The sequence below is a fragment of the Gloeophyllum trabeum genome, assembly GCF_000344685.1.
Source record: "Gloeophyllum trabeum ATCC 11539 unplaced genomic scaffold GLOTRscaffold_00011, whole genome shotgun sequence".
NCBI lineage: Eukaryota > Fungi > Basidiomycota > Agaricomycetes > Gloeophyllales > Gloeophyllaceae > Gloeophyllum > Gloeophyllum trabeum.
In genome coordinates, this window is record NW_006920420.1 from 369678 (window position 1) to 389434 (window position 19757).

The 19757-nt window shown below is 54.2% G+C and overlaps 6 protein-coding genes across 6 annotated transcripts; 3 read left to right on the plus strand and 3 right to left on the minus strand.

Annotated features, from left to right (window-relative positions):
• Nucleotides 1–1189: 1189 nt before the first annotated feature.
• On the plus strand, nt 1190–3569 carry GLOTRDRAFT_117137 (G-protein alpha subunit; the record flags this gene model as incomplete). The annotated part of the gene is made up of 14 exons (XM_007870132.1): nt 1190–1424; nt 1483–1518; nt 1574–1655; nt 1711–2190; nt 2241–2293; nt 2344–2409; nt 2460–2515; nt 2577–2607; nt 2663–2736; nt 2785–2965; nt 3022–3050; nt 3102–3155; nt 3207–3240; nt 3292–3569. 14 exons carry the CDS (start codon nt 1190–1192, stop codon nt 3339–3341), a joined length of 1461 nt encoding a protein of 486 aa, XP_007868323.1. The 3' UTR covers nt 3342–3569.
• A 17-nt stretch (nt 3570–3586) lies between these two features.
• GLOTRDRAFT_139967 (uncharacterized protein) lies at nt 3587–5291 on the minus strand. The gene is made up of 4 exons (XM_007870133.1): nt 5183–5291; nt 4701–5128; nt 4395–4644; nt 3587–4346 (listed from the first exon to the last, which is right to left on the minus strand). The coding sequence occupies exons 1-4, from the start codon at nt 5261–5263 to the stop codon at nt 3744–3746; spliced, it is 1362 nt and encodes a 453-aa protein (XP_007868324.1). The 5' UTR covers nt 5264–5291; the 3' UTR covers nt 3587–3743.
• A 196-nt stretch (nt 5292–5487) lies between these two features.
• GLOTRDRAFT_79015 (DUF455-domain-containing protein) lies at nt 5488–7659 on the plus strand. The gene is made up of 8 exons (XM_007870134.1): nt 5488–5658; nt 5716–5991; nt 6054–6217; nt 6270–6430; nt 6480–6685; nt 6756–6767; nt 6825–7538; nt 7599–7659. Exons 1-7 carry the CDS (start codon nt 5645–5647, stop codon nt 7465–7467), a joined length of 1476 nt encoding a protein of 491 aa, XP_007868325.1. The 5' UTR covers nt 5488–5644; the 3' UTR covers nt 7468–7538; nt 7599–7659.
• Nucleotides 7660–8027: 368 nt separating this feature from the next.
• GLOTRDRAFT_139969 (uncharacterized protein) lies at nt 8028–8619 on the plus strand (the record flags this gene model as incomplete). Its single annotated transcript, XM_007870135.1, has 4 exons — nt 8028–8242; nt 8295–8416; nt 8480–8548; nt 8605–8619. Exons 1-4 carry the CDS (start codon nt 8194–8196, stop codon nt 8617–8619), a joined length of 255 nt encoding a protein of 84 aa, XP_007868326.1. The 5' UTR covers nt 8028–8193.
• GLOTRDRAFT_139970 (uncharacterized protein) lies at nt 8533–10245 on the minus strand. Its single transcript, XM_007870136.1, has 2 exons — nt 9436–10245; nt 8533–9372 (listed from the first exon to the last, which is right to left on the minus strand). The coding sequence occupies exons 1-2, from the start codon at nt 9874–9876 to the stop codon at nt 9115–9117; spliced, it is 699 nt and encodes a 232-aa protein (XP_007868327.1). The 5' UTR covers nt 9877–10245; the 3' UTR covers nt 8533–9114.
• A 474-nt stretch (nt 10246–10719) lies between these two features.
• On the minus strand, nt 10720–12893 carry GLOTRDRAFT_131296 (uncharacterized protein; the record flags this gene model as incomplete). Its single annotated transcript, XM_007870137.1, has 2 exons — nt 10720–12579; nt 12654–12893. The coding sequence occupies 2 exons, from the start codon at nt 12891–12893 to the stop codon at nt 10720–10722; spliced, it is 2100 nt and encodes a 699-aa protein (XP_007868328.1).
• Nucleotides 12894–19757: the final 6864 nt, after the last annotated feature.

Sequence of the window (19757 nt, forward strand, 5' to 3'; positions counted from 1 at the left end):
TCTGACCAATCCCGACACAGTATTTCAGAAGCCGGACTATGGATCATATCTCGGCCGGGTGCTATAGGTTAGACTACACTCCTTCCATCAGCCTGAGGCAGATCCTCCGTTCCGGTGTAGGTCGAAGCCCCAAAGTCTGGATGTTCTTCCACAGCAGCTTAAAGTCAGTGCGGTTGATCAGCTGGTTGATCGTCATGCATTAGATAACTATGAAAGATAAAGCCACATATCATTCTTGTGACATCGTTCTGATTCGACAAGCTCACGATGGAGGGGCGAAGGTAATTTGGTACCTAGGCGAGACGCGACCCTGGGCCCTCGTCGACGAGCTCTTTCGAAGACACTCTGCTACCATTAATATTTCGCTAGGGAGACTTTTGTTCTCTTGGAAGTTCTGAATGAGCACAGACAGACAGTTTCTCTCCGTTCCCCCGCGGCGCCGATGTGACCGAGCGTTTGATGCTGTACAGTAAACAAAAGAAGCGCTCGGGCCCGGGAGTACGTGCGCCTGCTGGGTTGATTGGCTCCTGTCTACGCGCCAGTAACGACAGATCGTTGCTGAGCAGCCCCGCACATGTTTCCAGTAAAGCAATACAGTCCTCTGAATAGAAATTTCCAAGGGCCAAGAGAAGAGCATGGAGATGAATATGGAAGTAACCGTCAAAATGAGAGCAGTGGTCGGTCGGTACCTCTCCCACATGACAAGGATTGAGGTACCGAGCCGGGACACCCAGGCGGTACCATGGCGTTAGTCTGTTCATCCGGATTCATGTGTTAGCATTCCTGACGTCTTCAAGGACTGGCCAGTATACTACATACTAAAATATAAGGCCTACCGTATGCAATGCCAGCAGGCGACCCTCTCGACTCGGAGAAGGAAGCATACGAAACCTTCATCGGCAGTCGATTATACATCTGAAGCCACGGCCAAGGCTCAACTTGAAGCGTCGACCTGAATACTACTTGTTCCGCTGGCTTTACATCCTCCTGATTCAGGCACTGTGGCGCCGCATGATCCGGGCTTGACGGACAAATTGGGAAACCTATCCGGACTATGGCTTTCAGAGGGCTAGTCTCACCTGTCCTCGTTTCAAACCCGATGTAATGTTGATCTTGATGACGCTCCCGAGTACGTGGGGGCATTTATTATGCATCGCCCCGCGCCTCCGGTGCAGGCTGAACTCTCGCTATGTCCATCCTGCAGCAGCCGAAGCCACTCGTACCAACAAGGTACGACGACCGACGCAACGACCCGTTCTACCGCATATTGAGGCCGCCAGAGGACGAGACGCCAGAGGAGCGCAGAGCCCGACTCCTGAAGCAACAGGACGCCCAGCGGGTCTCGAGGCAGATTGACGAAAGCATTTTAGAATCCAAGAAGGCTTTCGACAAACGGAAGAAAGCTATCAAGATCTTGCTCCTCGGTTAATTAGCCTCGACTTAGCGTGCAGGAGAGAACACTGACGTCTTTACGTACCTCAGGCCAGGCTGAATCAGGAAAGAGTACGACATTGAAAAGTACGCTCATAATCGTATCTTCAGTTACAAGAGGCTCATGCATTTATCGCCATAGATTTCCAGTTGACGTTCACTCCCAATCATTTTCGGAGTGAACGACCCATATGGAGGATGGTCATCCAGTTGAACTTGATCAGGTACGCTAGCATTCAAAATATCATGTATGATATATAACTGAGGCTTCCTGTGAAGGTCACTAGCACGGCTTCTCCAGGTGCTACAGTACGAGTGGGACTCGGACGTCCCATCTTCCCCTGTGTCCCCTGTCCGGATAACATCCCGTTCTCCACCCAACCGGTCGTCGTCGGGCCCTTTGACAGATGAACATCGTAGAATCTGCAAGCGACTATCTCCTCTTGTTGCCATGGAGTCAGAGTTAACGAAGCAACTATTACCTGAAACACTGTCATTGAACAGGCCCATGCGGGATGTCTGCGTCCGGGCCGGCAGTGCGTGGAAGGGTATCCTCAACAAAGTCGCGACGTTCGAACCCCCTCCATTGAGACCTGGGTCGAGAGGTGGCAGGCCTGGTTCGAGCGACGGAAGGCACAGATCCGACCCTACCGCCGTTCTGGTAGCGTGCAAAGACGACGTTATTGGTCTATGGCAGGATAAAGCTGTCCAACTTGTTCTGCGCAAACACGGAGTACGGCTAGAGGAGATGCCTGGTTTGTGGGTAAATTGTTGCCTCCCTGATCAATATATCGGCTGACTTCTCTCAGCTTTCTGGACGATGTAGATCGAATAGCAACGTTCGATTACGAGCCCACGGATGGTGGGCAGTTATACTAGTGCATGTGTTGCTGTCCTTATTTTATGTTACAGATGACATATTGCGAGCTCGAATCCGCACTCTCGGCGTAGAAGAACATCGGTTTGTGATGGATTCCGGTAAAATTCCCTCGGATGTCGAGCAAGGTTAGTAGCTGACAATTCGGCAGGGTCGCATGATGGCTCAGAATGGTACATTTACGATGTAGGCGGTAGCCGCGGCCAGGTAAGTTGATTCTGCTGATAGCGATCCGACTACATGGCTGATTTTGGTCGGATGGTGATAGCGTCACACATGGGTTCCATATTTTGATGATGGCACGTATCCCAGTACCATCCAGTGTGTCGACGAGGTATAACTTCGTCGTTGTAGTGCAAGCAATCATCTTCTTGGCCCCGCTGGTATTCAATCAAACTCTGGACGAAGACCCAAGCATAAATCGGCTTGTGGGTAGTCTTTTTTGAAGGCTGCGAAACGAACTAACGGCCGCCTAGGAGGACACCATGACCCTATGGAAAGATATATGTTCGAACCCGCTCCTGGCCAAAGCTACCCTCGTCCTTTTCCTCAACAAGATTGATATACTCCGGTCCACAGTAGCCGCTGGTGTCAAACTTAAACGATATGTCCCGAGCTATGGGGACGAGCCTAATGATGTAGAGAATATCACCAGGTGTAAGCCAGCCACATTCTCCAGGTATACGAAGTCACTTACGTTCTTCCTTCTTTAGTCTTCAAGGACAAATTCAGAGCATACCATGTACGTCTGCCGTGTTCTCCTGAGAGACACTAGGCGCTAATTCGGAAGCAGAAGAAATTTGCGCCGAAATATCGTCCGCTATTCGTCCACGAAACCTCTGTGATCGTGAGTGAAGGTACCCTTCCTTCTGCATCATCCACTAAACAGCCTACGCAGGACACCCGGACTACGTCTGCCATCATTATAGGAGGTCAGTAAAGGTCTTCGGTTCCTCTGTCCTCGGCTCAATCTTGTTCTATAGTTCGTGAAGGTATATTACACGCGCACCTCAAGAGCATGAGTATCCTTTGAACGTGTACCATTGCTTTGGGATTGTGCGCTACGTCGTTTTCTATATCCTCTGTATCCATCATATACCTGATATGTCAAGGTTAATCCTTCTTAATCTATTGGCCCTCCCTTCGCATGTATCACCACTTGTACCATTCTAAAGGCCTATTTTATCTCGCATTATTTATATTAGGCCGGCACTGGCAGAGTACTTACTAGTTGCACAAGAATACACGTCGATCACACAGCGCCTTAAGAGCATATGAGCAGTTCAACAAAGTAATTAGCATTGAGGGAGTACGAGTTGGGCGTGCTAACAAGTGAAGGCAATACGGCGAGAGTGCTGAATTCAATATTGATACAAGTGCATTATGAAGATATATAAAGATATATGGGCGATTCGTCAAGACATCCATGGGTTGCTCAAGCAACATCGACGAGGACCGTGTACGTAGACCTCACCCATGACGAGTCCTCGATATGCAAACAAATCCTGCCAGACCACTCATCCAGCGAACTCCCAAGGACATTGACATTCCCCGCGCCCGGCCCGAGCGAGAACGAGCTCACCGCAGGCCTCTTCGCCCCGTCATCCACGTCGGTGAACGTGTACAGATTGACAAGCAGCCCGTCGCGCGGGAAGTTCGTCGTGTAGCACCCGCGCCGCACGCCGCTCACGACGTGCTGCGCGCCGTACGGGGCGGGGTACGACTTGAGCGCGCACGAGCAGAGGTCTGCGGACGGCTCGAGCACGAAGACGCGACACGGGCGCCAGAGCATGAGCGCGCCCGTGTGCCGCCCGCGCGGGCCGTTCCACGCGACGGGGCTGCCGTAGCACGCGCTGGTCTCCCCCGGGTGGACGGCGTGCAGCGGTTCGGACCAGATGGGCTCGGTCAGGGCGGCGTCGTGAAGGCTGTCTGGAGGCGATGCGGTAAGCTGGGGGATGGCGTACATGTAGATGCGCCGGTACGTGGAGAGGACGAGGCGGTCGGGGGATATGATTTGCACTGTACAGAATCCTGCGAACTGGACGGTCGTCAGAGAGTGGCGCGCTGCAGAGCATGGTAATCTTACAATCGCATCGTCCGGCTCGATGGCTATGTGCATACGAGCCTGCCTGACGGACGAGTCGTGGTTCTCAGGGATTGAACGGATGTCCAAATATGAAAGCCCGCGAGGATCCATGTATAACAATACCATGATGTTTCCACCGACAAAGACACTGCCTGTGTATTGGAATCCAGGGAGGGCGGCTGCTGGGACATCATCGACCAGCTCGACAGTGTTATTCGTGCTACTGAGATTAACTCGATATACATGCACTCTGCAGGAATGATGCTGTCAGTCGTAGTGGCGAGAGGAGAACACGGGATAGCATACCCCGTATGGAGTGCGTATACCAGCATAATGTCCCCGGCCGGCGACATATAGGCCCGACTGCCCTGGCTTGTCAGATCCGCGGGATTCATCCCCGTAGCTAACCGAAATGCATGCGGACAGCCGTTGACCGCCTGCAACTCCAACGACCCGTCGTGGTAGAGGGATACCAGCCACTCACCGCCGGGGAGCAACACGACATCTTCGAGCCCCGGGGCGGTTGGCAAGAATCGAATGTGGCGAGGTATGATGTTCGTATCATGCCAGTTTTTATCCACTCGTGCAGCGATCACAGCCCTTCTACACGGAGGAGCGTGCCACAGCGAGCGGCCAATCTGGACGGCGCATGATAGAGGGAGGCTCAGGATACCGCTGAGGACGTGGTTCCATAGCGCGCTGTCCTGGGTGACGACGTGTAATTCTTTACATGTCTGCAAGAGAGTATAAGTAATGCATGACTAGGTTGGATTCCTGTAAAAACATACTCTGCGAACGTTGAGTAGGTCCTGCACTGACAATCCTCGAAGAATATCGAGAACTAATTCATACGGGAGGGTCGCAAGCATTGTATGCAAGTCTTGAATGGCAGCAGCGTGAGCGCGTGTGGCCCATGCCTGCACCCTGACGCAGGCTATTTGAAGGCCTGCCGTGGTCCGAGACGTAACTCATCAAGCAGGCGCACTGACCGAGAACAGAAGCCTGCACTGCACCGTCACCGATGGAGTCGGGCGACTTCGGTCTTCGCCACTCGGCTAGATTCCTACAGAGGTTTGTCGGCTCACATGCTGACACCGAATGCTCGTCTTCACGCAAGCTCCGTGGGGCCCCGCATATTCCAGAGGCCAATTCAGAAGAGGGCCGAGAGCGCCCGGCAATTCAGCTTCAGGCCAGATCGAGTTCGGCATCCGACCCGGTACTCGACGATAGCAGGACGCTTGCCGGACACCATGAATCTGTTACAGTCAGTGCTATTTCCGCTAGTTCCTTATGACAGAATCTTTAATACATGTTGTCGCAGAGTAGCACCCTACAGCGACCTACTCAGTCACTCGCGGTACCTGCTCACTTTGCGCTCGGAGCAAGGCGCATACCATTCCTTGATCCTTTTCCGCCTGTCAGGATCGTCAGACACAGCGGTGCACGAGAAATATGCAGACTCGAGCTCGTCCCAAGGCTCGCAACATAGCCAGTTGTACGCGATGGAATCGACATGTCCCCACCTTGGTCTAGACATGTCTCACGCAGAGATCGAGGACTGTGAGTCTAGCGTGGTGGCTGTCTGTCCATGGCACAGGTGAGTTATCTGTATCCTTCCGCAACTCATACTCCTTCGTAATATAACCAAAGGATTTGAAGATATGATTTCGACCTACGGACTGGTCATAGTGAGACGGGGCTTAAGGCGTGTACCTACAAGGTCGAGATACGTTCGGACGAATCTGCTGTGGAAAAGGTTTGGGTCGAGACGCCAGAAGAAGGACACAACTGGAGGTTAGTCGAGCTGAGGCCGGTCTCTGAAGGTGTGTCCCAGTATCACATGTCTCGCGCTCGAGCCATTCAACTGCGCTCTAGAATTCGCGGATCCTCCTCCTACGAAAGAGACCCTGCACGAGCATGGGCTGGCAACCAATCTACCCATTCAAGACGAGAATATTGTGCCCCTTGACAATCACCCGAAGACGTTGATACAATGGGCAGTCCTGATCCTGAATACGGCTGATCCAACAATGAAGGTGCGTCGTTCGTTATTCCCGCTAGGGGTTCACTGATGGCCATCACTAGGTCCAACGAACAAGGCACGCAGTTCATATGTTCCGCACAGGGCAGTTATCGTCCATAGGTCAAAGGGGCTCGAATGTGCCTCGGCCTCCGGACCTCCCACCTCGGCACGAGGCTTATGTGAAGAACACAGTTGACCCCAGTAAGATTGGACGGAGAAAGAATCGAGCTGTTATGTTACATGCACTCGCCAATATTGAGCAGTGGGCGTAAGTGAACAGCCAATCTACCCCGAGCACATCGAGGACTAACGCCTAATCCGCTTATCCTACTTCATAGGATTGACCTCGCGTGAGTGCCCAGCTAGTCATCCGATCGTTCATCACCTGAGCGTGGACGCTAAATCAGCTGGGATATTATTGCCCGCTTCGGCCCCATCCATCCAGACCTCCCTCCAGCTTTCTATTCCGACTTCGCGAAGGTTGCGCTAGACGAATCAAAGCACTTCAGTCTCCTCTGCTCCCGGCTGTCCGCCATCTCACCCGAAACGCCATACGGCTCCCTGCCCGTACACGCCTCCCTCTGGGAGTCCGCATCCATCACCTTCTCTTCCCTCCGCGCGCGCCTCGCTATCATTCACCTCGTGCAGGAGGCCCGCGGGCTGGACGTAAACCCCGCGACTATCGAGAAGTTCCGACGGCAGGGGGACGCGGATAGCGTGAAGGTGTTAGAGGTGATACACACGGATGAGGTAACGCACGTCACGGCGGGCCACCGGTGGTTTACGTGGATGTGCGCGAAGGAGGGCGTGGATCCGGTCAAGACGTTCAGAGAGGATGTGAGGAGGTGCTGGAGGGGCGACGTGAAAGGCCCGTTCAACGCCCAGGACCGGGAGAAGGCGGGGCTGACGAGGGACTTCTATGAGGACCTGAGGGGAGAAATGGGATGGGTGGGTAATAACGGTCGGTACAGAACGGATTCTCAACCGGCGGAAACGCTGGAAGGACAGACTGCTGCTGTGCAAGTGGAATACGAGAAGGAACGCCGTTGATGAGCTTTCAATTATTAGTTGTCATGCGTACTATTTAATTGTTGCTCAGCGAGTTGTGCATCAGTACATTTGTGAGTCCTTTCATTCCATCCCAATAGCCTCGAATTGCAGCTCACTACGCCTTTCGTCAGACAATTACCGTAGCTTTGTCTTGAGCATTGTGAGTCGAATGAGATCTAATCCTTTAGGCGAATGCTGGAGATTCTGATTGTGCCTAACATCGAGTCCTGGGGCTTGTCTATCCCGATGCTTCCCCGTCATCGGCTATGATCGAAATCCAGAGGCTCGTGAACTACTGACATTGCACCATATTCACCCTGGCTGCTGGATTTTGTGCTCACACCATCGTTCAGAGAGACATGGATGAACATCCCGCGCGTCGATGGAGCTCTCCCAACTGCCCACGAACAGCAGCAGCATCAGCGAGCTCACTGCCCGCGCAACCTCGCGGGACCAATTCGATCGCGGATGCTAGCGGAAGCAAGCGTCACACCTTCCTTGTCCTCTTCTTCCGCATTCCTCAGGCTCCAACTGCGTCCCCGAATCAGGAAATCATGGGCGCGGATAACCTGAATCGACAGGGTCCAGCCTCGAACGGTCCTTGACACCATGCGTACCGCGGATAATTGTGTCCTCCTGGGCTCGTATATAGTCTGAAGGAAACCCCGCTCCTCGCTCCACCGCACACACGCACCTCTTCCTCATCCCGCCTCCCTCGACTCAAACATGCTCTTCAAGTCGTACATTGCCGCGACGCTGTTCGCGACAATGTTCGGTACGTTGCTCTCGTCATGCGACCTATTCACCCCTTTACTGACGCTCTATAGCTTTCTCCTCGGCTGCACCAATAGAGAACCCATCGTCGGGCGTGTCAATTGAAGCCCGCCCATCTTCGCCCCTGCCGCTTCTCTCTGGACGGTGGGTTCCCTTCCCGCCACATTTGCGTGAGGTGAGCACCCAGCGTTATTGTCCCGATATTCGAACTCGTAGCTCATGCACACGTCTATTCAAGCGCACGCCCGCTCGACGCGGCAGGGCGTCCGGGTCTGTCCCGCTTCGGATACGCAGGGAAGCAGCACTGGTGAGTTGGCAGCATGCCGCTGTCAGCGAATTGGATGTTGAAGGTTCTTTACATAGGACGCGTTGGAATAGCATGATGTCTTCCGCTTTCTTCCTTCCTCGTATATACGGTTCTTTTCGTTGAAACGTTGGTAGAACGTCTGGTTTCGAAGTTTGTACTGTACGAGCGTCTGTCAGCGCTGGAAGCTATTATGTACTCAAGGTACAATTGATGAAGGCCGATGTGCCTCGCATGGAGTCTCTGAACGTCCGGCGGGCTGCGACCCAGGCAGTAAATGCAAGCATTCTCTATGCGAGTGATAGGATAATACCCTCCCGACAACGTACATAGGCCAGTGAGCAACCTAAAGGTCCCTATATCACCATTAGAGTTATGGTACTCCGGTATTACACATGCCAAGGGAAGAGCAGCGCAAGACTGCGCCTCCAACAGCGGAGCCGTGACCACGGAGGTACTCGGTGTTCAGGCCCCAGAGATCCCACCGAGGGAAAGCTGGGTTGCATCATACGCGGAAACTCGGCTGCGAGCCTTATGGAGGTTGTGATAGGTGCAGCAGGCTTAAACAATCAGGATCCAACCCCCTCGCCATACGACCACAGGGCGCATCGCGCGCCCGCCGACGTGCCCGACCCACTACGTGGGCAGCAAGACGACGCTGACGCCCGCCTTGCCCATCCGCATCTCGACCCCGAGCGCGCTGAGATCGCCGTACGGCTTGTTGAGTTCCATACCTGCGGCGACGAACGTCGCGCGGCGGACGAGGTGGTGCGGGGAGGTAGGCGAGGACGCGCGCGGTTGGTGCCGCCAGAACGGCGTCGGTCGGACTATCATCATTGGTGTCCTTCAGTATTCGCAGACAGGATGACGTTACGGGTGGAGGGACTTACAGAGGGGCGGCGGGGGCGGGAGGAGCGTGCCTGTGCGCGGGTTGCTGCCAAGGTAGGAGCGGGGCGGGGGAAGCGGGAGGCTGTGACTCTTGCGCGGAATGGGCGCGGTGGACGGGTGCTCGGGCACGCCGCGGGTCGAGTGCCGGGGGATCGCGCGCGTGTACGCGGACGTCGGCGAGGCGGGGGAGGGCCGCGGCGGTGGGGCGGGGTTAGGGGTAGGAGGGAGGGACAGTGGCGGAGGCGCGGAGGACGAGCGCTGCCGCCTATGTCGCTGTGCGTTCGATTTAAACGTGTTTCGCGGTGGAGAGAGGTATTGAGGCGGGTTGCCTGCGTGAGGGCTAGGGCTACGGGGCAGGGAAGGCGTTGAGGGCGATTGGGGTAAACGCGCCCTCGAGAGCCGCGCGAGGTAGTTGGTCGACTTCGAGCCTGAAGATGAGGCATAGTCGGAAAGGGAGGGATAGAGCGGATTCGAGGAGCCCAGTATCGTCAGGTCCGCCATGATTCACCGCTTCAGCTCCGTCGTTGGCTTTGGGGTAAGTACAAATAAGTTACGAGTCCGTTTTGAGCACGAGGGCCAGCAGATATCCAAGGCTGCCTCGAGGCCGCGATTAGCAAAGTACAGTGTAGGAGCGGGTATTGCTGCGGAAGACGACAAATACAGAGCACGGCGAGAGATATTTCGGTGCACGCTGCAGTATGCAGCCTGACGACGATGAGAGCGAAGAAGAAAGAGCGACGGGTTTAGAGTGCAAGACGTTATGTATGTCGTTACGAGAAGAGGAAGACAATGCGATGTTCCAGTCGCTATTCAGGCATGGGGTGCAATGCCCGTGAGGGGAAGGTCTGGCGGCGGCAGTGGAAGTCCGTCGGAAGACCTGGTGGACATCGCAAGGACTGCTGCCGGGACCTCCTCGTAAGTGCATCCCCCTCTCGGTCGTTTACAATCCTGCAACTTGAAGGGCACAAGTGGGGTTCTCCTTGAACTTTTAGATCCACAAGCATTGCAACATATCGCCAATGAGCACCCTCCACGCTATGGAAGGCTTCCCGCCTACAGCCACAAAAACTCTCCAGGGACTACATAGGAATGCCAGTGGCTTGGGCACGCCCCCTATATCCTTGAACCCACAGATACTCCTCTGCTGTAAATTTCAAGAGAAACGGACGGTCGAACGTACCACAAATTAACAGGAGAAATCCCAACGTCCGGTTAGCTGAGAGGGAGGACAGCAGTGGCAAGCCGTAGTATTCAGGCCGAGCAGCAGACAGAAACTCCATAACATACTACTTGAATGCGTCACTCCGGATCCACTCGTTCATCATTTGTGTCATCTCCTGCCAGCTGCGTCTCTCCTCTGCTACAGTGTCCAGATGCTCCAAGACGTCCTCCGGGAGGCACAAGACCATCGCCTTGGTGTTCAAGTGCGGGAACATTCGATCGAGTGCTCTAGCGAAGACCTCTGGATTCGCGTATGTCGGCTTTACGAGATTCAGGATTTCTAACGGATGGTTTGTCTCCATTATCGTTGTCGTATCGAGATCCTCCGATACGTCCAGTGAGTAAAGATCCAAGGAGCGGAGATCAGGGGTGTGGTCAGCGAATGCCACGAGACTTTGTAGGGTTATTCCCCGGTCCACCGGGCACAAGTTCAATCGCAATTCTCGTAGGTTAGGCCAGGCGAATATCATCTGCTGGATATCAGTGTCAGTTATCAGATACGGCGAGAGCTCCTCCGGTTCGGCAAAACAGGGTGACATATAGAACTTTTCAAGGCAACGGAGCTCAAGGAGCGGGCCAATGGTTGCGAATATTCTGGGCGAATCAGGAGACCCTGAATCACGCACTTCCTCGAAATCCAGCCTCAGCGTCGTGAGAGTGGCCGCGAACTTTGTCAACGATTGGCACAGTACGTACGTCTGTTCGGCTTGCAAATGTTCGTCTATTTCGTTGAGATAGCAATACTTCAGGTGCTTCGAAGATATGCCCCTGAGGATCGCCGCGGTCTCGAGCGGCATGGTATTCTCCGCGTGGAAAGTCTCCAGCCTCGGAAATATGGAAAAGTCGCCTTCAATAGTTTCGGTTTTCTCGATGCATGCTATCACGCCAAATGTCTTGACTTGGGTGAGGGGCGCAAAGGATCGCAAGAGGGGCGCCTTCACCCATCCGGCTTTGCCCATGTGGAGGTCGCTAAGATCCAGCTCCTCAAGAGTTACGAGGCGGCTGACGAAGTCCAGAGGGAATTCAGCCAAGTATCCACCCAGACGAAATATCTTGAGATTGGGCACTTTCTCGGGAAGGGCTGCAAACCATTTCCCGAGGGCACCACCGGGATCTGTGACCAGGCTCCAGCCCCAAACAGCGGACTTTGGGGCCCCGACCTCAATAGAAATTGCTTGGAGAGTCGGGGCGACGAAGGCAGATAGCACGGAGCCCAGGAGCGGATCTATGTCACAGCGTGTATTCTTTTGAGTCCATTTGAGCCTTCGCAAGCTGGGTGTCAGTGGCCCACGTCTCATCGACAGTAGCATGATGATGACTTCATAAGCATCAGGGTCGTCTCCGTCTGAGGATTGGTGAGAGTCCCAGTTCGATTGTTCCTTGCCGGAGTCGCCTTTTGCAGATATCCATTCTTCAGTGGCATCTTCAATAGGACCGCCTTCTTCAGGGCGGTCTTGTTCAAAGTCACCTTTGACAAGTCTGCCTTCTTCTGAGTCGTGTTCTCGAGGATTGCCTTGTCTAGAGTCATCTTCCACAGCACCATCCTCTCCAGAGCTGTCTTCTCCAAAGGAGCCGCCGTCGTGAGAGGCGTATCCTTCAGCATTGGTTTGGTCAGAGTGGTTGTCGCGAGAGTCGTCTCCAGGATCGCCTTGCTCAGAATCACCTTTCAATAATCCTGCTTCTGCAGTTCGACCTTCTCTAGTTTCTTCTTCTCCCGAACTGTCTTCAACCCAGGCACGTCCTCCAGTGCCGATGCTTTCAGAGTTGTCGATGGACTCGTCTGCATCCAGGTGACCTATGTCAGAGCCGTCTTCATCGTAGCTAGTTCTGCCCCCCCAGCAGGAAGTGGCTTTGATCTCCCGTATGCGATGGGCATACACGTCGAAACGCGTCCAATCCACCACAAGGTGTGAGGTATCGGCATTCTTCACAGGAGCATAGGGAAGAAGCCCATTAACCTTTATGTAAGTGCATGCCAATGAAGATGCATGCCACTTACGCCGTGCAATAATTGTCTATTCCGCAAAGCGGTCTGCGGAGCCAATGCGAGAAGAGGTTCGAGGCCAGTAACTCTCTCCCAGAGGACGTCTAGCGCGGGATCCAGCCAATGCTTGCAGCTTAGAGCAAGGTCCAGAAGGTCTCGTTTCCCATACTTTTCGCTGCTTCGTATATCAAGGCAAATAATGTAGCATAGCTCGAGGGGTAGATAGAGTCCAGGGCCGATGGATGTGTAGCTCATATTTCTAAAAGAAAAATAGTACTGGCCGTGGTAAGTGGGTGCTGTCAAGGAAGAGGATAGTCGGATGAGCTCTACTTCAGACGCCCTCGGTGGCACGAAGATCAGTCGAGAACAATGGCCAGGCGCCGGATAATAAAACGCTGTAGTAGGACATTATCATGAGAGGAAAGAGTTCTGCTGTGTTAACCATGTTGCTCAGAATGATGTATTATGCGGATCAGGCTGGTGCTGCAGTCATCTTCCGTGTGGCACTCTTGGATTCGGCACCTGATTCATAAACAGGACGTCGTTAGCCTCTAGAAAGATTCTGTCAAAGGAGTGTCCTATTGTGTAGAAACTAGTGACAGTGAATCTCAGCCGTATGCGACACGACTTTGTATAGCAATGTATGTACCTAGTGACAGTGAATCTAGTACATGCTGTCAGGTACATCAATATTGTAGTGTGGGCATGAAACTCACCTCAGCCGTATGCGACACGACTGAGGGAAAGGAAAAGGGGAAAAGGGGAAGGGCGCCCGTATATACCCGAGCGCGTTCGTCACAGTGAAGGTGGTGAAAACATTTCTTCACATCGTAAACTCAACACTCCTCCTCGATGAGAAGACCACCGAATCGTCCAAAGTGACTCCTCCTCGCATGGCGAAGTCGTTCGTGACTCCTCCTCAAGTTGACGCGTCTTCTTCAGCTTCTCCTAATGATGAAGGGGTTTTGTGCAGGCCTAGAAATGAACGCAAGCGAATGAATGGCCCGGCGTCCAACGCTTTCGTGAAGATGTCGGCGACGTTGTCCTTAGTGTTGACGTAGCTAACCTTCAGCGCGCCGGAATCACTGAGTTCGCGAATGTAATGATGTTTGACGTCGATATGCTTTGTGCGGCTGTGGAATGAGGGATCACTGGAGAGAACGATAGCACCTGTATTATCGCAGAGTAGAGGGGTTGGCGTGAGTTGCTCGAAGTGGATGCCATTGAGGAGAGTCCGTAGCCAGACGAGTTCCTTTGCTGATTCGGCAGCAGCAATGTACTCGGATTCGCAAGATGATTGGGATACTGTTTTCTGTTTTCGGGAGGACCAAGTAACAACGCCAGAGCCTAGAGTAAAGCAGTAGCCACCGACGGACCGACGAGTATCGGGGCACATAGCGTAGCCAGAGTCAGTATAGCCGACAAGCTGCGCAGTGCGTGGTCCGCCGAGTACGAGCTTGAGTTCTCTAGTTCCCTTAAGGTATCGTATGATGCGCTTGGCGGCGTCCCAGTGGGCGGAACCGTAGCAGTCGAGGAACTGACTGAGATGTTGAACCGCGTACGCAATATCCGGGCGGGTACCTACAGCCAGATACATCAGAGATCCGATGAGGGAGCGGTACGGGAGTGTGGCTGCTATGAGTTTCTCCTCCTCGGTCTTCGGCGAATGTTCAGTACGTGAGAGGCGGAGACCGGCATCCATTGGCGTCGCGATGGGATAAGCATCTTTCATGTTGAACTGGGCGATGATACGGTCGATGAGGGCAGTTTGGGAGAGGGAGACAGTACGTGCAGCGCGGTCACGTTCAATGGCGATTCCAATACAGAACTTGGCATCACCTTGATCACTGATTTGCCACTTTTCACGCAATTGTGATTTGAAGCGAGCGTTCGCCTCGGGAGGGTTTGCGATGGACAGGAAGTCGTCAACATGGACACCCGCGATTACGACGCCTGATTCGTCCTGGCGGTAGTAAAGACAGTACTCGCAGGGGAGGCGGGTGAATTTGAGTTCGACCATGCGATCATGCATCGTACGGTTCCAAATCCGTCCGGCCTGTTTCATCCCGTAGAGTCCCTTTTGAAGTTCCCAGACCCAGTCTTCCTTGCCAGGTTCCTCGAAGCCGACAGGTTGTTGCATGTAGCAAGTTTCGCCAGGAGGAAGTAAGCCATAGAGGAACGCAGTCTTGATGTCGATCTGCTGAGCATCCCAGTCGAGTGCGGCAGCGAGATGGAGAAGGACACGGAATGACTCCATGCGCATGGTAGGAGAGGTGGTTTTGTCGTAGTCCAAACCAAAAACAGCCTCGTAGCCTTTGCAGACATAGCGAGCCTTGTAGCGAGCGGGCGCGCCGGTGGCATCACGTTTCAGACGAAAAACAGGGCGGCCGTGCATGAGCTTGCGGCCGGGAGGGACCGCAGAAGGGGGGACAAGTTTGTAGACACCCAGTTCCTTGATTGAGGCGAATTCCTCGAGTAAAGCGTTATGCCATTGGGCGGCGTCAGTGGAGGACATGGCTTCTTTCAGGTTTTTGGGGTCGTCCGGGAACTCGACATCAATAGGGCCGTCCTGGAGGGCGGCAAAGGATTCGTGGAGCATGGACAGAACTTCATCGATGGTGGGAGGGGAAGTGGCAGCACGACGATCAAGACGTTCTTGGTGGAGGCGCGCGCCGATGGCCCGGGATTCAGCAACGGCCTGTTGGACAGGACCAATCTTGGGAAGATCGTGAGCGAGGGCGAATTTGTCGCTAGGAATGGGGACGCGAGAGGAGCGACGGGGTGTGGGAAGCGGAATGGTGTCGGTGACGGGATTGGGGTCGTGGGGTGGAAAATCAGGGGGAGAGGATGGTGAGGAAATAAAAGGGGAGTCCATGGGAGAAACCAGGGGAGGGTCATCGCTGTTGGGGGGAAGTACACCAAGGGGATTCGCAGTAAGGGGGAGGTTTGAAATGGTTTGAGGGCTTGAGGTAACTGCGGGGACAGAAGGACCGTGAGTGTTTGCGGTATCGTCATCATTTGAATCAAGGGGATCAATGCCAGTGTCAGTAGGAGGGAGAGAGGATGAGGAGTCGCCGAGTATGCGTCCGGGATGGACAACGCGAGGGAGTGCTTCGTGGGACTCAATGAATTGAACGTTGAACGAGGTGATAACGCGGTGTGTAGGGCGGTGGTAACAGCGATAGGCTTTGGAATTGGGACTGTAGCCGATAAGGACACATTCGATAGATCGTGGTTTGATCTTAGGGTTGTATTTGTTTTCGACGAGGACGAATGCCCGGCAACCAATCTCACGTAGATGGCTGAGATTCGGTTTTCGGCCATAGTAGGCTTCGAAAGGGGTTTTCCCAACGAGAGAACGAGAGGGCGTGCGCGAGGTAAGGTAACAAGCAGTGAGGATGAGTTCGTCCCAGCGATTCTCAGGAAGGTTAGATTGGATACGCATGGTACGTGCCTTGTTGCGAAGGGTACGGTGGATACGTTCGCCACGCCCGTTGTGCGCGGAAGTATGTGGGGCGGTGAACTGTTGTTGGGTACCACGAGATGCAAGCCATGCAGACATCTTATCACTCTTCAGTTCGCCATTATCGGTGCGATAGGTGCCAACGCGGAATCCGGTCTCGAGTTCACGAGCGCGCTCCCAATCTTGGAGGTGTTGGAAAGCGGCGTCTTTCGAACGTAGAGGCAGTGACCAAGGAAATGATGTATAATCGTCTATGAGGTTCAATACATATTTGTTGCCCAAAGCTGATACAACTGACTCCTCCATGAGGTCAGCATACACGATTTCTAGCGCCCTAGTAGCCTTCGCCCCCTCTCGAACCTTGGGTACCGAACATTTGACCTGTTTCCCGAGGATACAGTGGTCACATTTCGGAGGTTCGGAAGAGATGTCGATGCGCATACCTTCGACAAGACGTTTGGTGGCCATCTCCACTATGGAGCGAGGGTTGGTATGACCGAGGCGTCGGTGCCAGGTGGCGACGTCAGGGATGCGGGCGGCGAAGTTCGCATACTCAATGGAAGGGGGAGGACCGTCGAGGCGGTAGAGGCGCCGAGTCATTTTGGGACCACGGGCGACGATAGTACCGTTAGGCTTCGTGAGCCAGCAAGACGTCCCACTGAAGTGAGCAACCAGATTTGCGCTAGAAGTGAGCTCGCCTATAGAGATGAGGCGAACCGTTGCCTGAGGAACATAGAGGACTTTGTCGAGTACCAGCGTGATGCCCCGTGCGACGTGGATCTTGACCTTGCCGATGCCAACAGCGTGGATGGAGGATCCACCAACACCCTTGATGAGACTGGCTGGCAGGGGGTATAGCTCCATGAAATCGCTACGTTCGGGTGAAATGTGAGCGGTAGCACCAGTGTCCAAGATGTACGGGTGCAAGTCGGGGTTCTGGAGAGGAGCGCGAGATCGAGTCATCGAAGTAAGAGGCTCGATTGCGGCAGAAGCGAGCGCGATATCAGTTCTCCTCCTCTGGTACCAGTCGACGTTGCATGTAAAGTCCGCCATGAGAGTCAGGTAACTCTCGTACTCGAAGCGGTCGCCAATGGAGTCGTGGTAGGCAGCAAGCCAGTCGGGCGATGGGAGGTAGGCGTCGGTGTGAAGCACCGTCTGTTCAGCCGTTTGTGTTGCAAGAGCCGCTAGGGAGGAAGTGCCGGCATCGGCGAGGTAGAACGCTTCACCGGTGATGCTGTCAAGCAAATACGCGCGGCCAGATTCGTCGCGACGAGGTCCAGCACCAGAAGGCGCAGATCGCGTAGACGGTGTGGGAGTAGGCTTGCCAGGGCCCGGAGGGCGAGAACGCTTGGCCGCAAGAACCTCATCGCGTCGGCCAGCCATAGCACCGCCGGGAGCCCAGCAGGTGTCAGCGAGATGGCCGTTCGCCTTACAGTGAGAACAGATCTTCTTGGGAACCTTAGCCCGAGCTGTAACGGACTGAGCAGCGAGGACCTCGACAGATCCGGCAGTAGCGGCAGCGTTATCGACAAGCTGTTGTTCGTAATCGAGGCGTAGACGAATATCTTCAGCGGTGACAGGACGGTCGGAGGTAGCATTCGCCAGGGCAGTGGCGACGTGATCACGGACGCCCGGGAGTTCTGCAGAGAGAGCATTCAGCATGACGATAGAGAGGAATGCACTTTCGGTTGGGATTCCGATAGCATATATGCGCTTGACGAGTTCCGTGAGACGGTTACTGGTGACTGCGAAGCGCTCTGAGTGAGAGTACCGGACAGCAAAAGCTTCCTGAATGAGCAAGATTTGGGCTAGCGGGCCTTGCTGCTCGTGACGGACCCGGAGCGCGGCCCAAGCAGCGGCTGCGGTACCAGCCTTGTCGATGAAACGGCGTTCCTCCTTGACGGCGCGAAGGCTGAAGAACCCGAGGATAGCTTCATTGTTAGACAACCAGTTATTAGCGCCGACAGGATCAAACGTTGTAGAGGGTTGAGCAATACGCCCGTCAATATATCCGGCAAGACCAGAAAGCCGGAGGGTTTGTTCGACCTGATGGGACCAGTCTGGCCAGTTATTCTTCGTGAGGTCGAGGATAAGGGCGTTGGACGCGGCCAGCAAGGTCGGGGGGATTGGGATGACGGGGATTGTGGGTGCGACGGCTCGAGGAGGGACGACAGAGGATCCAGGAGGATCAGCGGGACTCGGGGCAGACAGGGTACCAGACATGGCCTCAGAGAGCTCAGTGCCAATGGTCATAGCAAGCGAGAAAACGACGAGTGAAGGGGATGAAGCGAGTGAAGCGAGAGACTGCAGAGGGTGCGTCGACGAGAGATAGGGCGCGAAAACGAGGGTGATGCGCGCGTAGGTGGGCGCTTCGGAAGCAAATCGGGCACGAGATTCAAAAGTAAGAAGTTTCCGCTACTCGGTTTGCGAGAACACGAGTCGTTAGGGGCTCATAACCTGTAGAAACTAGTGACAGTGAATCTCAGCCGTATGCGACACGACTTTGTATAGCAATGTATGTACCTAGTGACAGTGAATCTAGTACATGCTGTCAGGTACATCAATATTGTAGTGTGGGCATGAAACTCACCTCAGCCGTATGCGACACGACTGAGGGAAAGGAAAAGGGGAAAAGGGGAAGGGCGCCCGTATATACCCGAGCGCGTTCGTCACAGTGAAGGTGGTGAAAACATTTCTTCACATCGTAAACTCAACATATTGATGCAGTAAGTATCGGTGTCGCACAAGTACCGTCTGTCGAACGACGGCCTGTGGAACGATACGTCGACGCTGAGGGCTGCCACTGAAGCTTGAAGGGAGAGCGCGCAAACAGGACCATACGCGGTGGCTGTTCACTGCCTCGCATTGTGGCGTTTTCGCCTACCCCACTGGCCCTGGCGACGTTAGTTAGGTGAACCTAGTATCACCAGGGAGCCGTTGAGCCCGTCAAGTAGATACTGATACAATTTTGTATAGTCATAGGTATCGCCTATCTAGCTCGTCTATCAGAGCCGACCTCCCAGCCAATATGTGGACACAAACCAGCGCGGTTCACGGTTGAATTCGGAATTAGGACCTGTGCCAGACGTAATCTCCCAGCCATCTTAAGGTTTTCACCTACTCTCACTCTATCGCGCTCGAGGTGATGCGTCCTTATCAACAGAAAGGAGCATGTCCTGTCAGGAGACTAGCGAGAAAAGCAATACCGAGTCTATCGGCAGCTGTGCTCCTCTGTGCTCCTTCGCACACTTTTTGAGTCCTACCATTTAGTCAAGCTAGGCATGACGGCGATGCATCTGGACAAAAAGGATGGAAACGACTCTGAACTGGCATCCCGACTGAATACAAGCAACGTTGGCAGTGAGTTTCCCCCGCACAACAGCCCCTAAATGCCCCCGTCCCTATCATGTGTTCCCTGCACTTACTATCGAGAAGCCCGTTGTCTGAGTTTGCGAATACTATCGCAACTCATGGAACCAGCACGATATCGCACCCACTATCAGAGGAAAAGGGAGCACGGCTCATCCGCGGCTCATCGCGCCGACGGATTGCGTGCTGCCTTGCAATTGCTTGCCTCGATCGATCGCTCATAAATCACGACATGTCCAGTGCCCACGTCCGTCCAACCCCATCTCCCCGCCCCTTCCCCGCAACCA